At 39.5% G+C, this 19,943-nt stretch overlaps 1 protein-coding gene across 1 annotated transcript in view; it reads right to left on the reverse strand.

Annotated features, from left to right (window-relative positions):
• SUGCT (succinyl-CoA:glutarate-CoA transferase) overlaps nt 1–19,943 on the reverse strand; it is a 732,650-nt gene that overhangs the window by 453,432 nt on the left and 259,275 nt on the right. Inside the window, exons 11-12 of the mRNA XM_075211279.1 lie at nt 12,302–12,399; nt 2,991–3,093 (exon numbers count right to left, since the gene is read on the reverse strand). Coding sequence (XP_075067380.1) covers nt 2,991–3,093; nt 12,302–12,399 — 201 coding nt within the window. The remainder of the gene's footprint in view (nt 1–2,990; nt 3,094–12,301; nt 12,400–19,943) is intronic.

A 19,943-nucleotide genomic window follows, 5' to 3' on the forward strand; every position in this document is an offset into this window, starting at 1 on the left:
TAGCTTGCACATAACACTGGGGATGACCCCTTATTACCTCTAAATCTAACATACAAGAGCTACTAATAACATTCACGTGTGTGTGTGTGTGTGTGTGTGTGTGTGTGTGTGTGTCTGCGCACGCAATGGTTTCAGGAGCTGGTCAGAGATAAAGTTGTGACTGAGGAGGGGGACATCTTTGTGCAAACATCAGACTTAATGTCCCCGATTGAAGAAAATTGCAAACAGCCTCTTCCCAGACTTTCTTAAGCCTGAAATGTTGATAATGTGGAACAAAGGCATTCACCCAGCTAAGTAGCAAATGAGAATTTGACATATTTATCTGTGAATGTTACTTTTAGCAGCCTCATTATGTAACACAATGTTCGTTTTAGGTTTCGTGGCCCTTTAACAAAGAGTGAGCTTAAGTTGAATACAATTGTACACTTTACATCTGTCAGAGGTTAAACCCAAATTGCTTATGCTACTTAATAATAATGTCAAAATATTATTAATTAGCAAAATAGTACTGTTGAAAAATATACATGTGAAAGACTCAATGTGCTAATGTCACTGTTGTGACTGTCACACATCTCTAAGCCAAGACTAAACACTGTGGGCCTTATTCATTAAGGAAAGCAAAGCAAAAAAATGAGTATCTTTGAACCTTGGCAAAACCATGTTGCAATGCAAGGGATGCAAATCAGTTTATTATTTTGAACATACAGAAAATACTGGCTGTTTTTTTCATGTAATACACAAACACCTAACAGCTTTATTTATACACTGACATTAAAAGTTGATCTAGGACATGCTCTACCCCAATTATAAATCTGTCCTCACATTTTAAATTTACCTCCCCTCCATTACAACATGGTTTTGCTAAGGTCCACAGTTTTTTTTTTGCTTTACTTTCCTTAATAATTCATGCCCTGTGAGAATGGGCATAAGGCAACCCAATACATTTGCACAATACAGAATATTAATAGGAAAGCTTATACTGCTTCTAATAAGGTTTTAAAATTCCAGATGCAGCAGAAGAGAGATTTACTAACACCATTACACACTTTTTATGGGAGGAAGGTGGCTTTACACACATCAGAAATGATGTATGAGGGCTAAAGACTAAACATGCCAACACAAAGGTAGAAATGACAGATATAACTTGATTTGGTGGTCAAAGTGTCCAATCAGGCATCAACTTCAATTTCTACTCATATCCTCATCTACTGTGGTGCTTATACATTACTCTTAAAGCCTACCAGAAGAGAAGCACACTAATAATATGAAATGAAATTAGCTGCATTAAGCAACCAATTGAGGACATAGGGGAGGGATCACAGACAAAAAAACAGAACATAACTGCGATCAAACTTAGTGAAAAGCTATATAGGCAATAATTCTATTGGATGGATTCTTCAAAATCAGGCTGAATGTCTCATATGATTAATGAGTGATAAAGGAAATATGTTGAGGTCTATAAATGAATTCAGACATTTTCAGGATTCAAGTATTATTTAATATAATAATTAAACATTTCTGTTTCACAAAAATGATCACATGGCAGTGTCAATAGGCGGGTTATAACTTCAGAAATTTTGGGTAACACCTTAATAGAACCATAAGGGACACATACCGCAGCAAACCCCACACAGAAGTGGTTATATAGGGTTTGCTATCAAGCCTATCATTTGAAACATCTTGCCATGAACAATAGGTCACTTACATTTTAGCGATTAACTTGCAGGCTGGGAATGCCAGTTTTCAGGGTCTGCCACACGATGGCATGTTTTGATCTGTCTGTTATGTGCAAACATTGTTTAGGTGATAGGAAGGCTTACTTATGCTCCATGGCACCATCATTTGCACTGGGTGCACTTCAGGCACTATATTAACTACTAGGTTGCCAGATGTGCTTGTCACCGTGACTAGCTCCCGTTGTTATATCATGCACCAGACCCCTGGACTGTTCCTGACTACAATTCTGAGTTCTGCTATTGTTCACTATCATTGCACTGTCATTAACTCTGTTTATGCTGAGACATCACTGCCAGAACTTACTGTGTCCAGTTCTGCTACCAGTTTTCTTTCTGCTTATGTATTGGCTACTAGCACAGTTTAATTTCACACATTAATAGCTGATACTTCTTCATATCTCATAGCACTCTAATTGCTAAAGAACGTTATCCCACTTTCTGGTGCTAAGTTGCTGACATTCATTTTATTGTGGGCTTCAATACGTAAGCTAATCAGACCTTAGTATCATCTACTCTGAAAGTCTCTCTATGTTGGTGTACTACTGTTTCCGGCATTGTTACAACCAAATGGGATCTATTCCTTAGAGTATTAGTTGCACAAGGCTTTTGCAATTCAGGTTCTACCAGTCCAAAGAAATTTCTTTCAACAACAACCATCTGATGGGAAAATTATTCTCACTATATTTTTGGGTTCAAAGAGAGTTCTCTTGGTGGAATGCATGAAACAGAATAAAACAGTCACCAGTCATATGCTACAATGTGTACATTTAAGAGATGCCGTAACCTGTTACTTAATGACAATGCTCTTATTCACAAGTCACACAACCCCGTTGCTGCAGTGAAGGACTGTGGGTTTGAAGAAATGAACCATATACTCTATTTGCCAAACCTGGTCACTGTAATTATTTTCTCCTCAGAAAACAGAGAAAAACTTAAGTAGTTGATGTTTCTCACACAACAATTTACCCAGGTGTGTGGTTTCTCACGATAATGAAGCGCAAGAAGAAAACGATACCTATTCTGTAGTTTTTCTGTTTAGTCTGTAGAGTAGCAGAAGTGTGTGGCACTCAAAAGAGACGAAATTGAAAGCAGTGCCAAAAATTCTCCTTCAAACATCTCTACTTCACAGGTAGGTAGATTACTTAGCTAGTTTGCCCATGGACACATCATTAGGCATTCATGTTGACATGTACTAATGGACATCATGTTAAAACGATAATCCTTGCAAAGCAAAATAAGTGGTCTCAAACTGACCTGGGGTTCAGAGAATACTTGCTTTATACTGTTGATTGGACCATATGGGATGCCACTTCCTTCAAAGAGTTGAAGCCACTCAGTGGTTGTTTTTTCTGAGAACCTAGGAACAAACAAAAGACTGTGGTCTGAACTCTCTCTTTTTTTTTTTTACAAATTCCAAAGGATATAAAGCACTACCGCACTGGTTTATTCCCAGGCAGCCAATATTGAAACAGAAAATGTTCAGCGGAAATGCAAAAGCTTAAAGCCCCAGGCAAAGAACATGGTTAAACAGCCTTGTAATTCTATCTGATTGTCTTAATACGAGATGCAAACCAAAATTATCAGCAATTTCATATATGGTCAGGGGATTTCCTGAAGGCCTTTTGTGCTATAATGATCATCACATTTGTAAGACAATAGCATTAACATTGTATGGGAAAAAATAAAATATGGAACTGCTCGAGTTTTCATCTGAAAAATCTGATATGAAGCAGCCCTGACTTTTTCCTGCCTATCATATGTGAAACATATGTCGGAACTAAGAACCGCAACTGTTAGATAGCTAAACGATGTTCATATTTATTAGCAACATAATTTTGAAATATGGATTAGTGGGGTCAAGGGGCCATGGACCACAATACTCTACATATCCTGGTAAGTTCTTTTTTTTTGCAGCCTCCTGAAATCTGTGATCACAGCAAATTCATTATGAAAAATCATCTGTTAAATGCTACATTTTCAGTCAGCAATAAGATCAATGTATGCAAACCGGCAATTGATGTGACCTTGTGATAGGGATAAGCAGGAAACAAGTTGTATGATTAGGGTCTATGTGCAAGGTTGCTGAGCCAAAAACTTGTTATATAATCCTTCCACATTTTTTTCTGTACAAGCTGTTAAGTATGAAGGAAAAAGTATATATTGCTGACAAACTGTCTGATAAGGTTATAGTAGAACAGTGAAACTTGCTAGACTATCTTATGATTAAAATACATTTACTGCTTTGTAAGTTTTTGTTTTGTAAGTCTTGGAATCTTGTAAAATATTAAAGTGGAGCTGTCATGTTCAATTTAAGTCGGTATTCCTGCAAAGAAATGCAATGCAATGAAGTTGCTAATTTACCGTAATTTTCATTTGTGTTTAATTTGTTTACTGCAGCTATTTCTGTCTTTCTGCTACCCGGCATTTAGATGATTAGACTCTTGGCTCTGCGTAGGCTGAAAGTAGTGCAGGACAGGTCTCTCTCCCTACCACTTGACCGGCCTGTGAATTTCTGCGTCCACTCAGAGTTTGTGGAACGCTATAACCTCCTTGCACAAGCCCCCTCTGCTGCCGCTAGGCTGCGAACAACAGGCTTCGGAATTTAGTGACCCTATATGAGATTAGCAGAGGAAAAAGCATGGCTTCCAGCACCAGGTGGGGTATTTTACCATGAATGCCAAATTACTATGTTGGCAAAAGGAGCAGAAGAGAACTAAATAAAAGGCCTCTAAATTTAATTTAGTTGTGCTATGGCTTAAATATAATCATAAGTTAATAATGTTTATTAAAGGATTCATTTACACAATGGTCCATACACTGTAGTAGCTGAGATAATCAGTCCGGTTTAATAGAAGAAGACATACATATTATCAAAGAGAGAACAGCTACGCATACGTTTGTATCCAAGCACATGGCTGAATGCATAGTATGTATTTATGTATAACCCAACAATACAAAATGTTATCAATGTAGTTATCATGCATTATTAACAAATAAAGGTCAGTTATTAAACTATTCTGTATATCATTTATGTCAATATTATGTTACTTACTTTCATATTTTTGTTTCTTTAATCAATGAACATGTTGATAAATTGTAACAAATTAATTAGTCAATGTGGGGGGTGAATAACCCTGGAGGAACTGCATTATTTTACAATATTAGCTGGGAGGCTCCGCAGAGGTAGCAGTATCTGGCTAAAGAGGGCATCACTTGAAGTCTAGTTTTTATCACATAAATGATATGGATAGATTGGTCAGATATTAAGACCTCTAGAACCTCTTTATTTGGGTCTTCAAGTTTTCTGACAGGTAAGATCCAAGAGCAAGGTCAGTCAGTCAATAATCAGAGGCTGGCAGCGGTCCAAAAAGAGTTACAAAACATGCAGTAGTCAAAGGCATGCAGAAGACAGCAAAGTCCAACAAACAATGCGGGTCAAAACAGACAGTAGTAAGCACAGAGTTCAACAAACTAGGTCAGACTAAACTATCACCAGCACAGGTAGAGAGGGATTATTAAAGGCTGAGGGAACCAATAATACTAAATGACCCTATTTATCCTATCATCCATAGTATTATACAATTAGGAGTCACAAAGACATTTTGAGAGCAAGTGAAGGATATTTTCTACACAGATTTGAGACCCAAAAGAAGAACACTATGGATGGAAGCAATGATAAGGGTATTTCGTCAGGCAGCAGAGAATTATTGAAAGCAAATTCAGATAAGTTGTTTGCAGCTTTTATGTGTGTGTGTGAGTGTGTGCGTGCTTGTGTGTGTGTGTGTGTGTGGGTGTGTGTCTGTGTGTGTGTGTGTGTGTGTGTGTGTGTGTGTGTGTGTGTGTGTGTCTCGTTATTTGGGCTCTTTATCCTAAAAGAAAATCGATCTCCTCATTATTTGTGTGAAATATACTGAATGGCCCAATTAGAACTAGGGTGACCGGATGATCCTATGATACCTTTATTGGTCATTCCAAGCCTACAGGTTAGTTATTTAAGTACATGTTGTTTGTGTTTCCAACAATATCCACATGATTATAGTAACAATAGGAGCTAAAAGGGATGTCAGCTTTAAGTATGATAAATGCTTCAATGCTCACAGTAAGACTTTTTATTACACAAAATTACGTAAAGCTTAAGTCTAACATATAGAATAATAATTGTTCTCTGTAAAAAGATAAAGTTACTAGGGGAATAAACTAGAATGCACCACAATGCACCACAATCGGAACCTTTTCAGTCAGAATGTCAATGAGTCAAGTCTATGTAAATATTATGCTCTCATGGTACGCTTAATGAATTTTCAAGGCGAGCGCATAGATCATTTCTGGAGTTACACAAGTGGTTTCCTTGATGCTCTGTGAAGCGAATGCAAGTCAGTATCAAACGTGCCTTCAGACTGTTCAGCATCCACCAGTAACCACTGGGGTGTATTTAAGGCTTTAGTGTTTGTGTATCCTTCAATCTCATCCCCCCAAGAACTATAAATGGCTTCATTTCTTTTTATGGAAAACAAAATATATGTCAAGATGATTTTTTAAAACTGCTGCCGTAACTAATGTCTGTTTTATGCAGTGGGAGATGAGATTAAATACCTTCAAGCTCAATCAGTCAGGGACGGAACATCTTTGCATTCCATGATTACCAAAGGATACATTAATCATGTTCCCCTGAAACAAAAGCTCTTGACCTAAATTTAAAGTCAAATGGCTTCCTCAGTCTGTAAAGGAACCATTATATACATGTTTCTACAACGAAAAAACTTTTTGGGATTTCATTTGTTAAGATAAAGGCAAATGCCCATGCAGTGTGGCTTCATACTTATCTACTTAAGGAATATATGGGAAGATTGAAACAGAGAACATACATTGATTTTGTACAGTGTATAATATCAAGATGAGAGAACAATGTGCTACAATGCTACCGACACAGGTTATTTCATACAGTGATTTATTTACACATGAACAGATACAGATGTAGCAGGTAGTATTATAAAATTGTTGTTACGCTAACAATTTATTCCTGCAAGTCCCGCCAAACTGAAAGGACGTCTGTGAATGATACATGTAGAATAAAACTCAGGTGCTTTGATTCATAAAACATAATGAAGAACAGAGATAAAAGTGTACAAAGGAAATGAAAGGTAAAATACACACAATATCCCATGTTATGTCTGCCATGGTTAGCTGTAAGTTACCCTTGTGTACTGCCACATATCTGTGATCAGGTAAAGTGCATGAGAAGTAACAATCACATAATTGGACTGACAGAACATATGGGGGGTTTAAGTCTAGAGCCCTTTCTGGAGGCCTGGCTGGCTTTTCAACTTGGCCGGGAAGCAACTTTCCTACTATACATTGCCAATGTGAGTGCGCATAGGTAGCTGCAAATCGTCCAGGCTTTAGTGCTCTCCCACTTGTCACATGATAGCTATTTAACTATGCTGTATTTGACTTATCCTGGAAAATGTTTCTAAGTCTAAAATCACTATAACCTCTATTTACCTAGTCCTTTAATACTAAATAAAGGAAAAAAACAACAAACCCCAATGTCTATCCAGTAAAGGGAATTTGCAGTATGCAAGTACTTTATACTATAGTTTAACCTTCCACACTGTGGGTTGTGGATAACACCCGTAAACAAAAGAAGACACAAAAATGACTGGGAGGAAGGTGTTTTGTGCAGACAGCTATAGAGTTGTCTCTTCATGCTTATCGTCCATAAAGTTACCTTTCTTAAAACATTATCAATTGTTCCACTGCCTTTTTGTGTTAAATCCGGTTGCTCCTGACAATTTTACCATTCATCGTAAGCTAGCTGATTGGAGAAAAAGCAGTCATTCAAACAGTTACATTGGCAACCTTTCACAGAGCATTTCATTTCAAAGTTATCCAGGTGGTTATGCCTGGAGATGAATTGTAAAAAAGGAGTTGACAAGGTGCAAAATTTTGTATTTTGGAAACTTGAACAGTGGGTGACGATTACCGTCTACCTTAGTGTCACAATAGTATTTGATTTAGTTGAGCAGTTGGCTGCTAAAAAAAAAATGTATTCATTTAAATAACATTACTGATATCCTATTAACGAATATGTAGCTTTTATTGATCTCACTCATCATCCGTCTTCACATCAATCATTATTGCAGGGGTTGTTTACTAAGCAATGATCAGTCCTGCAATAATTGCAGAAAAGCATTGTGTCCAGCAATTTTCAGTCCAGCAGTATTCAGCAATTAGCAGAAGAGATGGTGAGAAACAAACAATTGATATGGAAACCAAACTAAGGTGAGCTACTTACTAACTATGCTGTCAAGCTGTTGAAGTTGTACAGTGGTAGTAAAAGAAAACAAAAATTAAATTAACAATAATAATAATGATAAAAATAATAAATCAACTCCCATGTTTTCAAGTAAAACATTCTTAAGTCTTAACTGTTTGAAGTCCCGTCCCCCCACAACTTGCTGTGGGTCTTCCTGGCCTGAACTGAAGTCAATATGGAACTGGAGTGATGAAATTGGATTGTTGCATAGTGCTAGAGACCGTAGTGGACAGGATAGAATAATAGCCCACAGCCTAGTGCTGGAGGTCCTATGGTTTGCCTATGGAGCCAGTGGGTCCTGGGGAACACCCATCCTCTCTGGTTGCGATGGGGTACAGGAAAAGCAGCTTAATGCTGGGAGCCTTTTCCATCCACTCTGGGACTGGGTGTGGGGTGGACTTATAAAAAATGACTACATTATGATCAAGACCAGAAAACCACACATGGAACAATGGTCGGTAACGGTACTCTGGGATCTAGCAAATATATATTTATTTTTTAACAAGGTGGTATATGCATTATTATTATTATTATTATTATTATTATTATCATATATTAATATAGCACCACCAATTACTAAGAGAATATTTGTCATTCATATAATTTTGAGCTTCCAGTCTTAATTCCCTTCCCCCACACACACAGATTGTCAGCAGCCAATTAACTTACTTAACCTACTTAACTTTTGTTGTTGGAGTGTGAGAGGAAACCAAATCACCGAAAGGAAACCTGTATATATATATATGGGGGAGACATACAAACTGCACAAAGCACTGTGAGGCAGAAATGCTAACCACTATGTTACCCGGTCTAATTTTTGTGTGTTTATCAATTTATTTTTTTAACTTTCACCTAGCCTTCTTCTACATTTGGCTCTCAAACTTTTGTGTTACTACTACAGTTACAGACTAACAGGTTGCCTAAACTTTCCCATTTGCTGGTACTTGAGGAGGTGGGTAGCATCCCAGTCCAATGCTATTCGGTCCTGTTTCCCACCAATTCATGCTGCCCAATTGCCCTCTACCTTCAGGAGTTGATATGTAGTGTTCAACTCTAGGCTTGAAGAATTCACTCAGCCCTGTTCTCCCATGCATGGCAGTGGTATTTAATATCCTGGTATTTAATATGCCCAGATTTTTTCTAATCCCCGCATTGCATCAATGGGATACAGAGTTGTGGTCTCCTAGTGATAGACCCTATCATTGGTTAATGATAGGGCTTAAGCAAACTTAGAGCAGTAAACCTGTTCTGTGATAAAATGCAATGCCATTATTTATGGCAGTAGTTTCACCAAGATACAATGGTAATACACTATATTGCAGCTTAGTAAGAGGACACCTTAGATTTATAAGCTTTTGCACATCACTTGCGGTTAATGGTTTTGCAAAATGATGCAAAACTATAGTTGTTGGTTGTCATTTCTATTGTATAGGAGGCTCACTCTATTACTTTTTTAATAAATAGAATTTATACATTTGTGCTAAAATCCCACATCACAAGCTGACACATTAGAAGCTGAAATATATGCACATTTTTGCCCCTAACAGACATAAGCTGTAAATCATCATATTACGGGGGAATATGGTTTGTTTGTGTTTTATTTCCATGGACTTCCGTTAAAGTTTGGCATTGGGCATTATTTCCAGTAATAGGTGGAACTTTTTAACACTGGTATATATGGTTCTAGAGCATATATGTATACCAAATGCTGATTGTGGGATGCTCTCTCTCAGTAGTGAAACTTTTCTGGGCTGTCCACTTTCTTCTATCTTGCATGCAGTTGCTATCAAACTCCTTGCTGCCCGCACTCAAGCTGAGTCTGACAGAATTGGTTTCCAAGTGGGCGACTTTGGGGATATTTGGTGTTAGCCAGTCTGTACGACATGTTCCTGTTCTAGACAGATCTATCAAACACCTTCCAATAGGCACTGGAGATTATTATCAAGTCTTAACAGTACTCTGTACTCTCTAGAGTCAGCTATTTTTCCAGTTTAACACTTTACATATTTGTGAGTGTTCGATTACTGAAGTTGGATTAGGGGACCACAAGCAATCAAGGTATTATAACGATCAATAAATGTAATGGTATTTCTTTTCTATATTCAAAGGGGTTCACATCAAAGAGATATTCGTCAAATTAAAATCTATATTTATTTACTTCTATAATAAGAGTATGACTGTAATTCCCGAAAACCATTAACCCTGAAGCATCATCATCGGTCCTATTAAGTATTTGCAGTGATAGTTTCTCCATGTACTAAAAGAAAGGCTATTTATATAGCGCCACTACAGAGTACTCACTCACATCAGTCCCTGCCCCATTGGAGCTTACAGTCTAAATTCCCTAACATACACACTTGCAGACCGAGGGAGACTAAGATAATTTTTTTAATAGCAGCCAATTAACCTACTAGTATGTTTTGGGAGTGTAGGAGGAAACCAGAGCACCCAGAGGAAACCCGCACAAACATGGGGAGAACATACAAACTCCACACAGATAAGGCCATGGTAGGGAATTGAACTCATGACCACAGCGCTGTGAGGCAAGAGTGCTAACCACTAAGCCCTCATACTGCCCATCTATGTACTTACCTGTAAAAATTAGTGAATTTGTGTAAAAGTAGGCATGTAAAGTCACAAAATGGGATTTGTAGATATGCCTTATAGATGAAAAAATAACTTACCTAAATTTATTCATGGTTCCATCCCCATCTCAATTAAATCACATTTACAAATGATAATTTATAAACCTTCCAAGTATCTAACCTGCAGATTCAGTGCATTTGTGTTGCAAATCAATCTGTTTGTGAACTGAACTTTCAAATACTTTTTCCAAAATCTGCTACCTTATGCTGGTCACCGACGGATTAATCAGTCTGAGGGCTAGATTTACTAAACTTCGGGATTGAAAAAGTGGGGATGTTGCCTATAGCAACCAATCAGATTCTAGCTTTCATTTATTTAGTACTTTCTACAAAATGACAGCTAGAATCTGATTGGTTGCTATAGGCAACATCCCCACTTTTTCAAACCCACAGCTTAGTAAATCTAGCCTTGAGTGATCAATCAAATTTTGATCTGTATGACAGAAAAATCTCATCAGCCACTGAAATGTCATATGTGTGATTATCAGCCAACCGTTGTACTTATGGTTCCTTGTGGTCCCATAGATTGTAAGCTTCTGGGTAGGGCCTTCTCACCTCTTTGACTGTTTTACCCAGTTTGTTTATTACTGTTTGTCCCCAATTCTAAAGCGCCACAGAATTTGCTGGCGCTAAATAAATAAATGTTGATGATGATCTGATCTGGAAATTCAGCCTGACTGCCAAAGATCAAGGTATGTGTCACTTGACCCGCCATATGTTTGACAAAATTGGCCACAGATAAGGCTCTTTAGAACTCAGTATAATTGAGATACCAGTATGTTCCTGCATACAGCATGCATTGTAAGTACTGGAGTTCTTTTATGTAAGCATTTATACACTCTGAACTTAGAGCTTATGTTATCTAATGTGTGCAGTAAATCAGATCATAGAAGTGCTGAAACACATGAGCACATAATGCATTCGTGTGCTACTAGCCCTTACTATACAACCAATTTTCCTGGTTTATGGGCTGTTACCAAATACTTATTTGTACACTGATAATATTTTTTCCTGTAAACTAGTCCTTCCATTTTGTGCAAAATAAGTTCTAATATAAAATCAAAATCATGTTATTAAATGAATGCTAAAATCATAGTTTTCTGCATTCTTTTAATTGGCTCAACTTTTTCATTAATACAAAAATTCCTTCTTAAATATGATTAAGTAAAAGGGTCCTCCAGCATACATAACTAAGCTAAGAAAAATGTAAGATTTAGTGTTGCCATTTTTAAATATTAGATCATTCGGGGAAAATTTGAAGTCTTTCAAACATTTACTCTTCATAGGAACAAGCTATGTTTGCCTCGATACACATGACACATTGAAGAAATCATTTACAGTTACATAACTTTTTTGGCAGGAACATTTAAACATTTAAAATCTTAATTTATCAGCTGATTAAAAAAAATGACTTGTGAATTTATGCCAATTATATGAAATGTAAAACCATTTTAAAATGTGCCCTATACTTTTTTAAGCTATGCCAAATTTACAACATGATATAGAAGTTACTGGTTCCATATTTACCGCTACATATATCCCTAATCCCTGTGAAACGTTTTTCTTTTTATAAATATGCAGCAAAGGTGATCACAATTACATACCGTGATGTTAAAATTTCAAGGAGCTCTTTTCTGTACTGAACTCTAAGTTTGTTAGTCTTGAATCTGGAATCAGTAATGAGTTCACATAAATCCATGATCTAAATGCAAGCAAAATATTACATCAGATGCAGAAAGAAAAAATATGCAACACATCACTAAAACTATCAAAAGCAGTTTTTTATTTAAAAATGTCAAAAACTAACAGGTTTCTTCAGATACAAGCAGTGATACAGTCATACAAAGCAATTAAGAAACACTATGGAATGGATTTACTAAAACTTTTATAAAGAAAAAGTGGAGGTTGCCCATAGCAACATCAGATTCCAGCTATTATTTTGTTGTAGAATGCACTGGATAAATGGTAGCTAGAATCTGATTGGTTGCAATGGGCAACACCTCTACCTTTACTTTATAGAAGGTTCAGTAAATCTACCCATATATGCAGGCGTGGGCTGGCAGGCTTCAGCCCGGGGGGGGGCGCACAGGCGGCCGCATCACATGTCATGTGATGCGGCCGCCGGTTATTACGCGGAAATATTGCATCGGGGAGGAGAGTGGCCCGGGGGACCGATGCCCCCCTGCCCCCCATCCCAGCACGCCTCTGCATATATGTTAAAAGCACAATATAACTTTATTTTGCTTTCCTAAAGGTGGTACTAAATATGCTAGCAAAGTCTTTAGCAGAGTGCCATTGTTTCTGTACCTTAATAGGGTTGTTCACTTAGGGACAACCAGCTCTCATTTTTATCTGCCCCCCCCCCCCACAAAGCAAATAACGGGAGATTCCCCTTGGATCCTCTTGTTATCTACAGTCCAGTGCCACCAAGCCCTGGAATGTGCTGCAGATAACAGCTTTGGTTGTACTGCTACATGTGGTACATCAACCCAACTCGACAAAGACAATTTGAAAGGTCAATTTTTTTCTGATGATAAAATATACATGTCTAGCCACAGAATAATGATAACAAATCAACATTTCTCACTGCACAATAATAAAAAATTCTTTTTAACACTTTCTCAAATTTTGTCTGATAATTTCTAGAGTGATTTTCTCACAAATAGTATCTGAGGACCGGCTAAATTAGAACCAAAACAGCAGATTGTAAGAATGATCCAGAAGCTTTATTGGACACTTGAGTACATATTATCTACAATATTTGAAATATTATTATTAACCTTTATTTATAGGACGGCACAAGATTTCCGCAGCTCCGTACAGAATACAGGCAGTGGACCATGGAGGGAAAACAGTATACAGTACAATAAACAAATAATACAATACAGAACATTATACAGATAATACCAGGACTTCAAAACTCCAAACAAAACTAGAAAAGTGAAGTCTGCGCAGAAGAATTGGTAGAAAGACAGGAGAGAAGAGGGCCCTTTTTATAAGAGCTTACATCGTAAAGGGAGGGGAAACAGACAGAAGGCATGAGAAGAGTCAGTAGAGGGGATCAAGCACAAGAGGAGACAGGGAAGTGGGAGGTAAGGAGAACAAGGAAGGAGAAGATTATGTGGATGGCTTTGTAGGCCATGAGGAACAGATGGGTTTTGAGAGGGGGCAGCGCAGGAGAAGTCTTGAAATCTGGCATGGGATGAGGTTATCAGTGCGGAGGAAAGGCAACGGTTATTGGCCGAACACAGGGAGCGGGCGGGAGTGTGGATGGAGAGAAGGTTAGAGATATAAGGAGCATTAGAATGGAAGAGGGCCTTGTAGATGACAGTGAGGAGTTAAAGAGGATTCTGTAGGGGAAAGGGAGCCAGTGTAAGGCAAGGCAGAGAAGGGAGACAGAGGAAAAGTGGCGTGAAAGAAAGATAAGTCTTGCAGGGTCGAGATGGGAGAGGGGGAGGCTGGTGAAGAGAAGGTTACAGTAATGAAGACGGGAAATGATGAGAGCATGGATAATGATGTTGCAGAGTTGGAAGCAACAGGATTGGGTGAGATATTGAATGTGGTGGGCAAAATAGAGGGAGATGTCGATGGTGACGCCCAGGCAGAGGAGATGGGGAACAGATGAGATGGTAGTGTTTTTGATATAGAGATCAAGAAGGGATGAAGATCTAGAAGGAGGGAAAACAATGAGTTCGGTTTTGGCTATGTTAATTTTAAGAAAACGTGAGGACATCCAAGAGGAGATGGCAGAAAGGCAGTCGGAAACACGAGAGAGTAGGGAGGGGGAAAGATCAGGAGAAGAGATGTTGACTTGAATGTCATCAGCATAAAGGTGATACTGGAGACCGAAAGAAGTCATGAGATCACCCAGAGAGGTAGTATACAGCAGAGATCCAAGAACAGGGCCTTGAGGGACTCCTACAGTGAGTTCGGAGGAATGGGAGGATGAACCAGAAATGGATACAGAGGTAAGTTGGCAAAGTAAGAGGTGAACCATGCGAGGACAGAGCCAGAGAGGCTAAGAGAGAGAAGGATCTGCAACAGGAGGAGGTGGTCCACAGTGTCGAAGGCCGGGGAGAGGTCAAGGAGGATGAGCAGGGACAAGTGACCCTTTGTCACTCACCGGACTGTGAGTGCCATTTCTCCTGTGTTCAGAAACCGTGGCCGTCCGCCATCCTGAGGGTCTGCGCATGTGCAGCCCTTATGAAACCTTCAGTACCTGTTGCTTTTAATTAATTGGATGATCAGGCAACCCTCCCTATTTAAACCACCTGTGATCAATACCTAGTTGCCTGATCTTGGAGTCTCATTCCCCATGAGCCTCTGAAGGTGTTCCTGTGTTTCCTCGTGTATTCAGCTCCAGCTGATTCCTGTCTACTACGATTGTGGTTTCCGGACCACTTCAACTCTCCTGTGTTCATCGTGTCTGCACTCAGCTGATTCCTATCTGCTACTGCTGCCGGATTCCAGACCGCCTCAACTCTCCTGTGTTCAGCGTGTCTGCTCTCCGCTGCCTCCGTTACTACTGCCGGGTTCCAGACCGTCTCAACTCTCCTGTGTTCATCGTGTCAGCTCTCCACTGATTCCTATCTGCTACTGCTGCCGGATTCCAGATCGTCTCTACTCTCCTGTGTTCAGCGTGTCTCCCCTCACTGCCTCCGCTACTACTGCCGGATACCAGACAGCCTCAACTCTCCCGTATTCATCATGTTTCCAGTTTCACTTACTACTGCTTCCTGAGTATTGCTCCTTTGATTACCGGTTACCTATCGTGCACTGCACCACCCTGATTACCGCTTCCATCCTTCAGTGGTCTCTCCTCCTGCCGGCGTTCAGCCGTTCAGGTATCCCTGCACTTCTCCTTGACAGCCTGCTCTCCTGAACCGCGGTATGCATACTTTCCATTGACTTTGCTATTGTATTGCATATCCGTCTGGACTGTGTTGTGTTCATCTCCGGAGTCTTCCATCTACTGAAGCTATTGTTACTATTGACTTTGTTTCCTATTACCTGGATCTCTATAGTGACTTTGTATACTTCAAGCAGCGCTTGTCAGTTATTATTGTATTGTGGTTATCATCGTGGGATCAAGTTCCGTGTGCCGCCCGTGTATCCTCTGTATTCCATTCATCTCCTCGTGCCCCTCCTCACATATATATAGCAGTGGTACAACTTGCTGAACGCAGACCACTGACTCTTGTTTCCCATTGGCACCAGTTTCAAGTATCCTCTCACATAAGCAGTGGTACAACTTGCTGCACGCAGACCACTGACTTCCCCGTTACCTACTTGCACCTGGAACCCATTCCTTCACTATAGACAGCGGTACAACTTGCTATATGCAGACCACTGACTTTCACTACCTCCTCTCTACTCCTGGACATTCCTCCTCACTATAGCAGTGGTACAACTTGCTGTCGCAGACCACTGACTCTCCTCACGTTTGCTTGTCCATCTGGTTCCTTGTGTTCATACATCTAGTCATTACCAGTTGCTGCTAGTCATAGACTTTCATTGAGCATTTTCTCACCATCTGCTGATTCTCCTGTTCCGTTGTCACCCTGCTACCAGAGGACCATAGTACCTGCTATATTACTGTGGTAAGAACATCATCTGGTGATATCCTGGGCAAAGACTCCTAGTGCCCGTGACACCCTTGATTTAGCTGAGTGAAGGGCGTTAGTAACTTTGGCCAGGGCGGTTTCAGTGGAGTATAGGAGTTAGAAGATGGATTGGAGAGGGTCAAGAGAAGGCTGTCTGGTGAAATGGTTGCAGACAATCCTCTCGAGTAATTTAAAAGGCATAGGGTATAAGTGAAATAGGGCGGTAGTTAGCAAGTGAGGAGGGGTCAAGATTAGATTTTTTGAGTATGGGAGAGATAAGGGCCTGTTTAAAGGAATTGGGGATGACTCCAGTGAAGAGTAACAGATTGAAGAGGTGTGCAAGGTAGGAGCAGGCAGGTGTGGAGAGGGAGCAAAGGAGGTGAGAGGGGATGGGACCCAGATTGCAAGTAGATGGAGGAGAGGAAAGGATGAGGGAATGGACATCTTCAACCGAGGTAGGGCATAAGGAGCACCAGAGTTGGCTGCTAGAGGAAGCGGAGCGATGAGGGTGGCAGGAAAAAGTTGTGAGGAGGAGATAACGAGTCTGATAACCTTGATTTTGGAGGAGAAAAAGGAGGCAAAGTCTGTCGCAAAGAGGGAGAGCGGGATAGGAGGTGGTGGGGGGAGAGGAGAGAGTTAAACGTGGCGGGGTTTGGAGGACTGAGAGGAAATAAGGGACTTAAAGAAGGATTGTTTAGCTAGGGAGAGGGTGGATCTGTAGGAAGAGAGGATACATTTGAAGTTACGCAAGTCAGCCAGGGAGCGAGATTTCCTCCTGAGGCACTAAGCAGCGTGGGTGCATTTCTGAAGGAAACGGGTAAATTTGGACAGAAGTAGCCAGGGCAACAGCATCCAGGGCACTGATGAGAATACATATTTACTAAAGTGGAGATTTATTACATATGCAGTAGACATGTCTCTTTGTACATAACTTATGAATGAAAATAAGTACTCCATTAGGGAGAATCTTGGGTAAAACAGTATTCAAACCCATGTGATTAGGTAGCACTTTGGGCTCATTAAATTAATGGTCTATTATCCTTATTAAAAATACCTGTCTCTATGTTATCATGATGTTGAAAATCAGGAACTCAATTGGAAGCATGTTATCTAAAACATAACAAACCATAATATGTACAATAGAAACATGACGGTTGTCTTAAATGTGGACAGATTTGGAACCTTTGGCTGGAGACCTCCTGTGCAGAGCCACTAAAAAAAACATCTTCTTCAGAATCAGTATGTTATGTGACTTCTCATGTTTTAATATGGATACTTTGTAAACATGTATAATACTAGCTACCTCAGTGATATATTAAATATTTAAATATATAAGCCTTTCTCTGTTATAAATCATTAAAAATAAATATACAAAATGTGTTTGTGGTGTATTATGCCACTCTTAAATTAGACTACATGTAAAAAATTAGAATGCACTTATTGCGAACCTCTGTATTATTTTGTAAAGCCCCATTGTTTGGCGCAAAAAAATGCTTTTTTGTACTGTGCACCAGATATGCATATCCATGCATCCATATTAAGAGTTATGCATGTCACTGACTTGAATTTCCTTATGCCTGGAGAGACACAAGGGGAATGGAAGGTGCGTGCAAGTGTAGGTAGAGTACAGTAAAGGAGTGTTCAAGTAATTGATATATAGAAGTGGACACTGCCGTACATAGAAATGTCTACCACTGGAGTAAAGATCTGAACTGATGATAATGATTATCAAAATGGACCTTTGTAGTGTAAAAAAAGGTTGTAAATAAAAAAATGTTGTGCTCACCCTACACTCCCACCCCCCCCCCCCTCCTAAGAAAAAAAGTGATCCAAGCACCAGCCCTCATGGCCTGGTCCTGCTGTGGCAAATGTGGGGGGATGAACAGCATGGGTTACCCCCACAAAAGCCACAATCAGCACCACGCTATGACACGCTGGTCCTGTCACACTATAATGTGATATTCCCGTGTCAAAATGTTGCAGGGCCCCAGTCTGTTCTGCACAAGACTGAATTTTGGCTTGCAAGAAAGTGTCCTCACCTCTATGCTAAAAGCACTGAGGCTTTTCCCAAGACCTCTGACGTTAGTTGCTGGAGTAATGATCATAAATATTGTAAAAAAAATATTTTTATATTTGTCATTACTGGTACCAGCAAGCCCTGGCAGCCAAAAACTGCATTGGTAGTACAATCAATATATCAGAATATCAATGGCTACCGGACCATGCTGGAGCTTGTAGAGCTACAAGCACCTGCATGCTCTGGCACTTAGGGCCCACTGGGACATGTAGGGCCACATAAAAAATACAGGGAAAAAACACACACATCATAATTAAATTGATTTAAGTAAAGACTCCCCAAGCCCTCTTACACCAATTTATTAGTCACCTAAATCCATGGGTTTTCTCTTTTCCTCATGCTTTCAGAGATTCAGAGATTCAGAGCTGCACGGTAGCTTAGTGGGAAGCACTTCTGCCTCACAGCGCTGTGGGTTCATGAGTTCGATTCCCGATCTGTATGGAGTTTGTATGTTCTCTGCATGCCTGCGTTGGTTTCCACCGGGTGTTACCATTTCCTCCCGCACACCAAAAGCATACTAGTAGGCTAAAAAAAAAAATGTCTTGATGTGTGTGTATGTTAGGGAATTTAGACTGTAAGTGCCAATGGAGCAGGGACTTTGTGAGTGAGTTCTCTGTACAGCTTTGCAGAATTAGTGGTGCTATATAAATAGCTGCTGCTGATGATGATAATTATACAATGTGCTATTTATGTATATCTCCCACTCAGAAGGAATATTACTATGTTGTATTTAAAACATATACTGTAAGTATAATTGTTGTGTTTATAAATAAATTAAATATTATAAAAAAAAACACATGGCCATTGCATACTTGCTCCCTGTGTGTCCCATTGCGAATTATGAGCCAAGAGGCCTGTCATTGACTTACCAATATAGAGCGGCTTCAATTTGATTGGTCAGATTATGAAAAAGTCACTCTGAATGGTTAGTAGAAGCTTAGATCGCATTTGGTTGGGGACGACAACAATTTAAAAAAAAATAAAAAAATGTGTATCTTATTTTTAACAGTAAAATGATATCCATCATCATCATCAAGTTGATGATGATGAATGGTGTCTTGAGTATGCTGCTGCATCATAAAACGCTCAAAGCATTTCCTGATGTACTTGAAATGTATTTTTACGTGAAAGCATTTATGAGTTTATTTTCACTTGGGCATAAAAGATATTTTTAGTGGCATGCATGTGAAATCTGCATTTTGGACTCAAATGCGTCCATCTCTCATTGAACCTACCAGAGTTGGAGTTGGATTGTTATTTAGTAGAAAGGGCCCCTTGCTTGGCTTAATTGCTAGCAACACACTGAGGAGTGTCAGGCAGTCTTTGAAGGGATCAGAGGATTTAAATACCTATTCCCTTGACCAGGAAGATATGGATCACATGGAGTTATGATACTTGCAAGGCTGAGTCTCTTAGAGTTGACTGTAGGACCTGATTTGAATGACCCATCCATGTAATTTGTGATAGCTTTGATGAGTACTGACTGAGCTAAACTGTGACCGTATGGTGATTGAGGTACACTCCAGGTCTTAGTGAGTGCTGCTTAGTTAGTGAGTGGAGACTAGT

The sequence above is a fragment of the Mixophyes fleayi genome, chromosome 5 (assembly GCF_038048845.1).
Source record: "Mixophyes fleayi isolate aMixFle1 chromosome 5, aMixFle1.hap1, whole genome shotgun sequence".
NCBI classification, from domain to species: Eukaryota; Metazoa; Chordata; class Amphibia; order Anura; family Limnodynastidae; genus Mixophyes; species Mixophyes fleayi.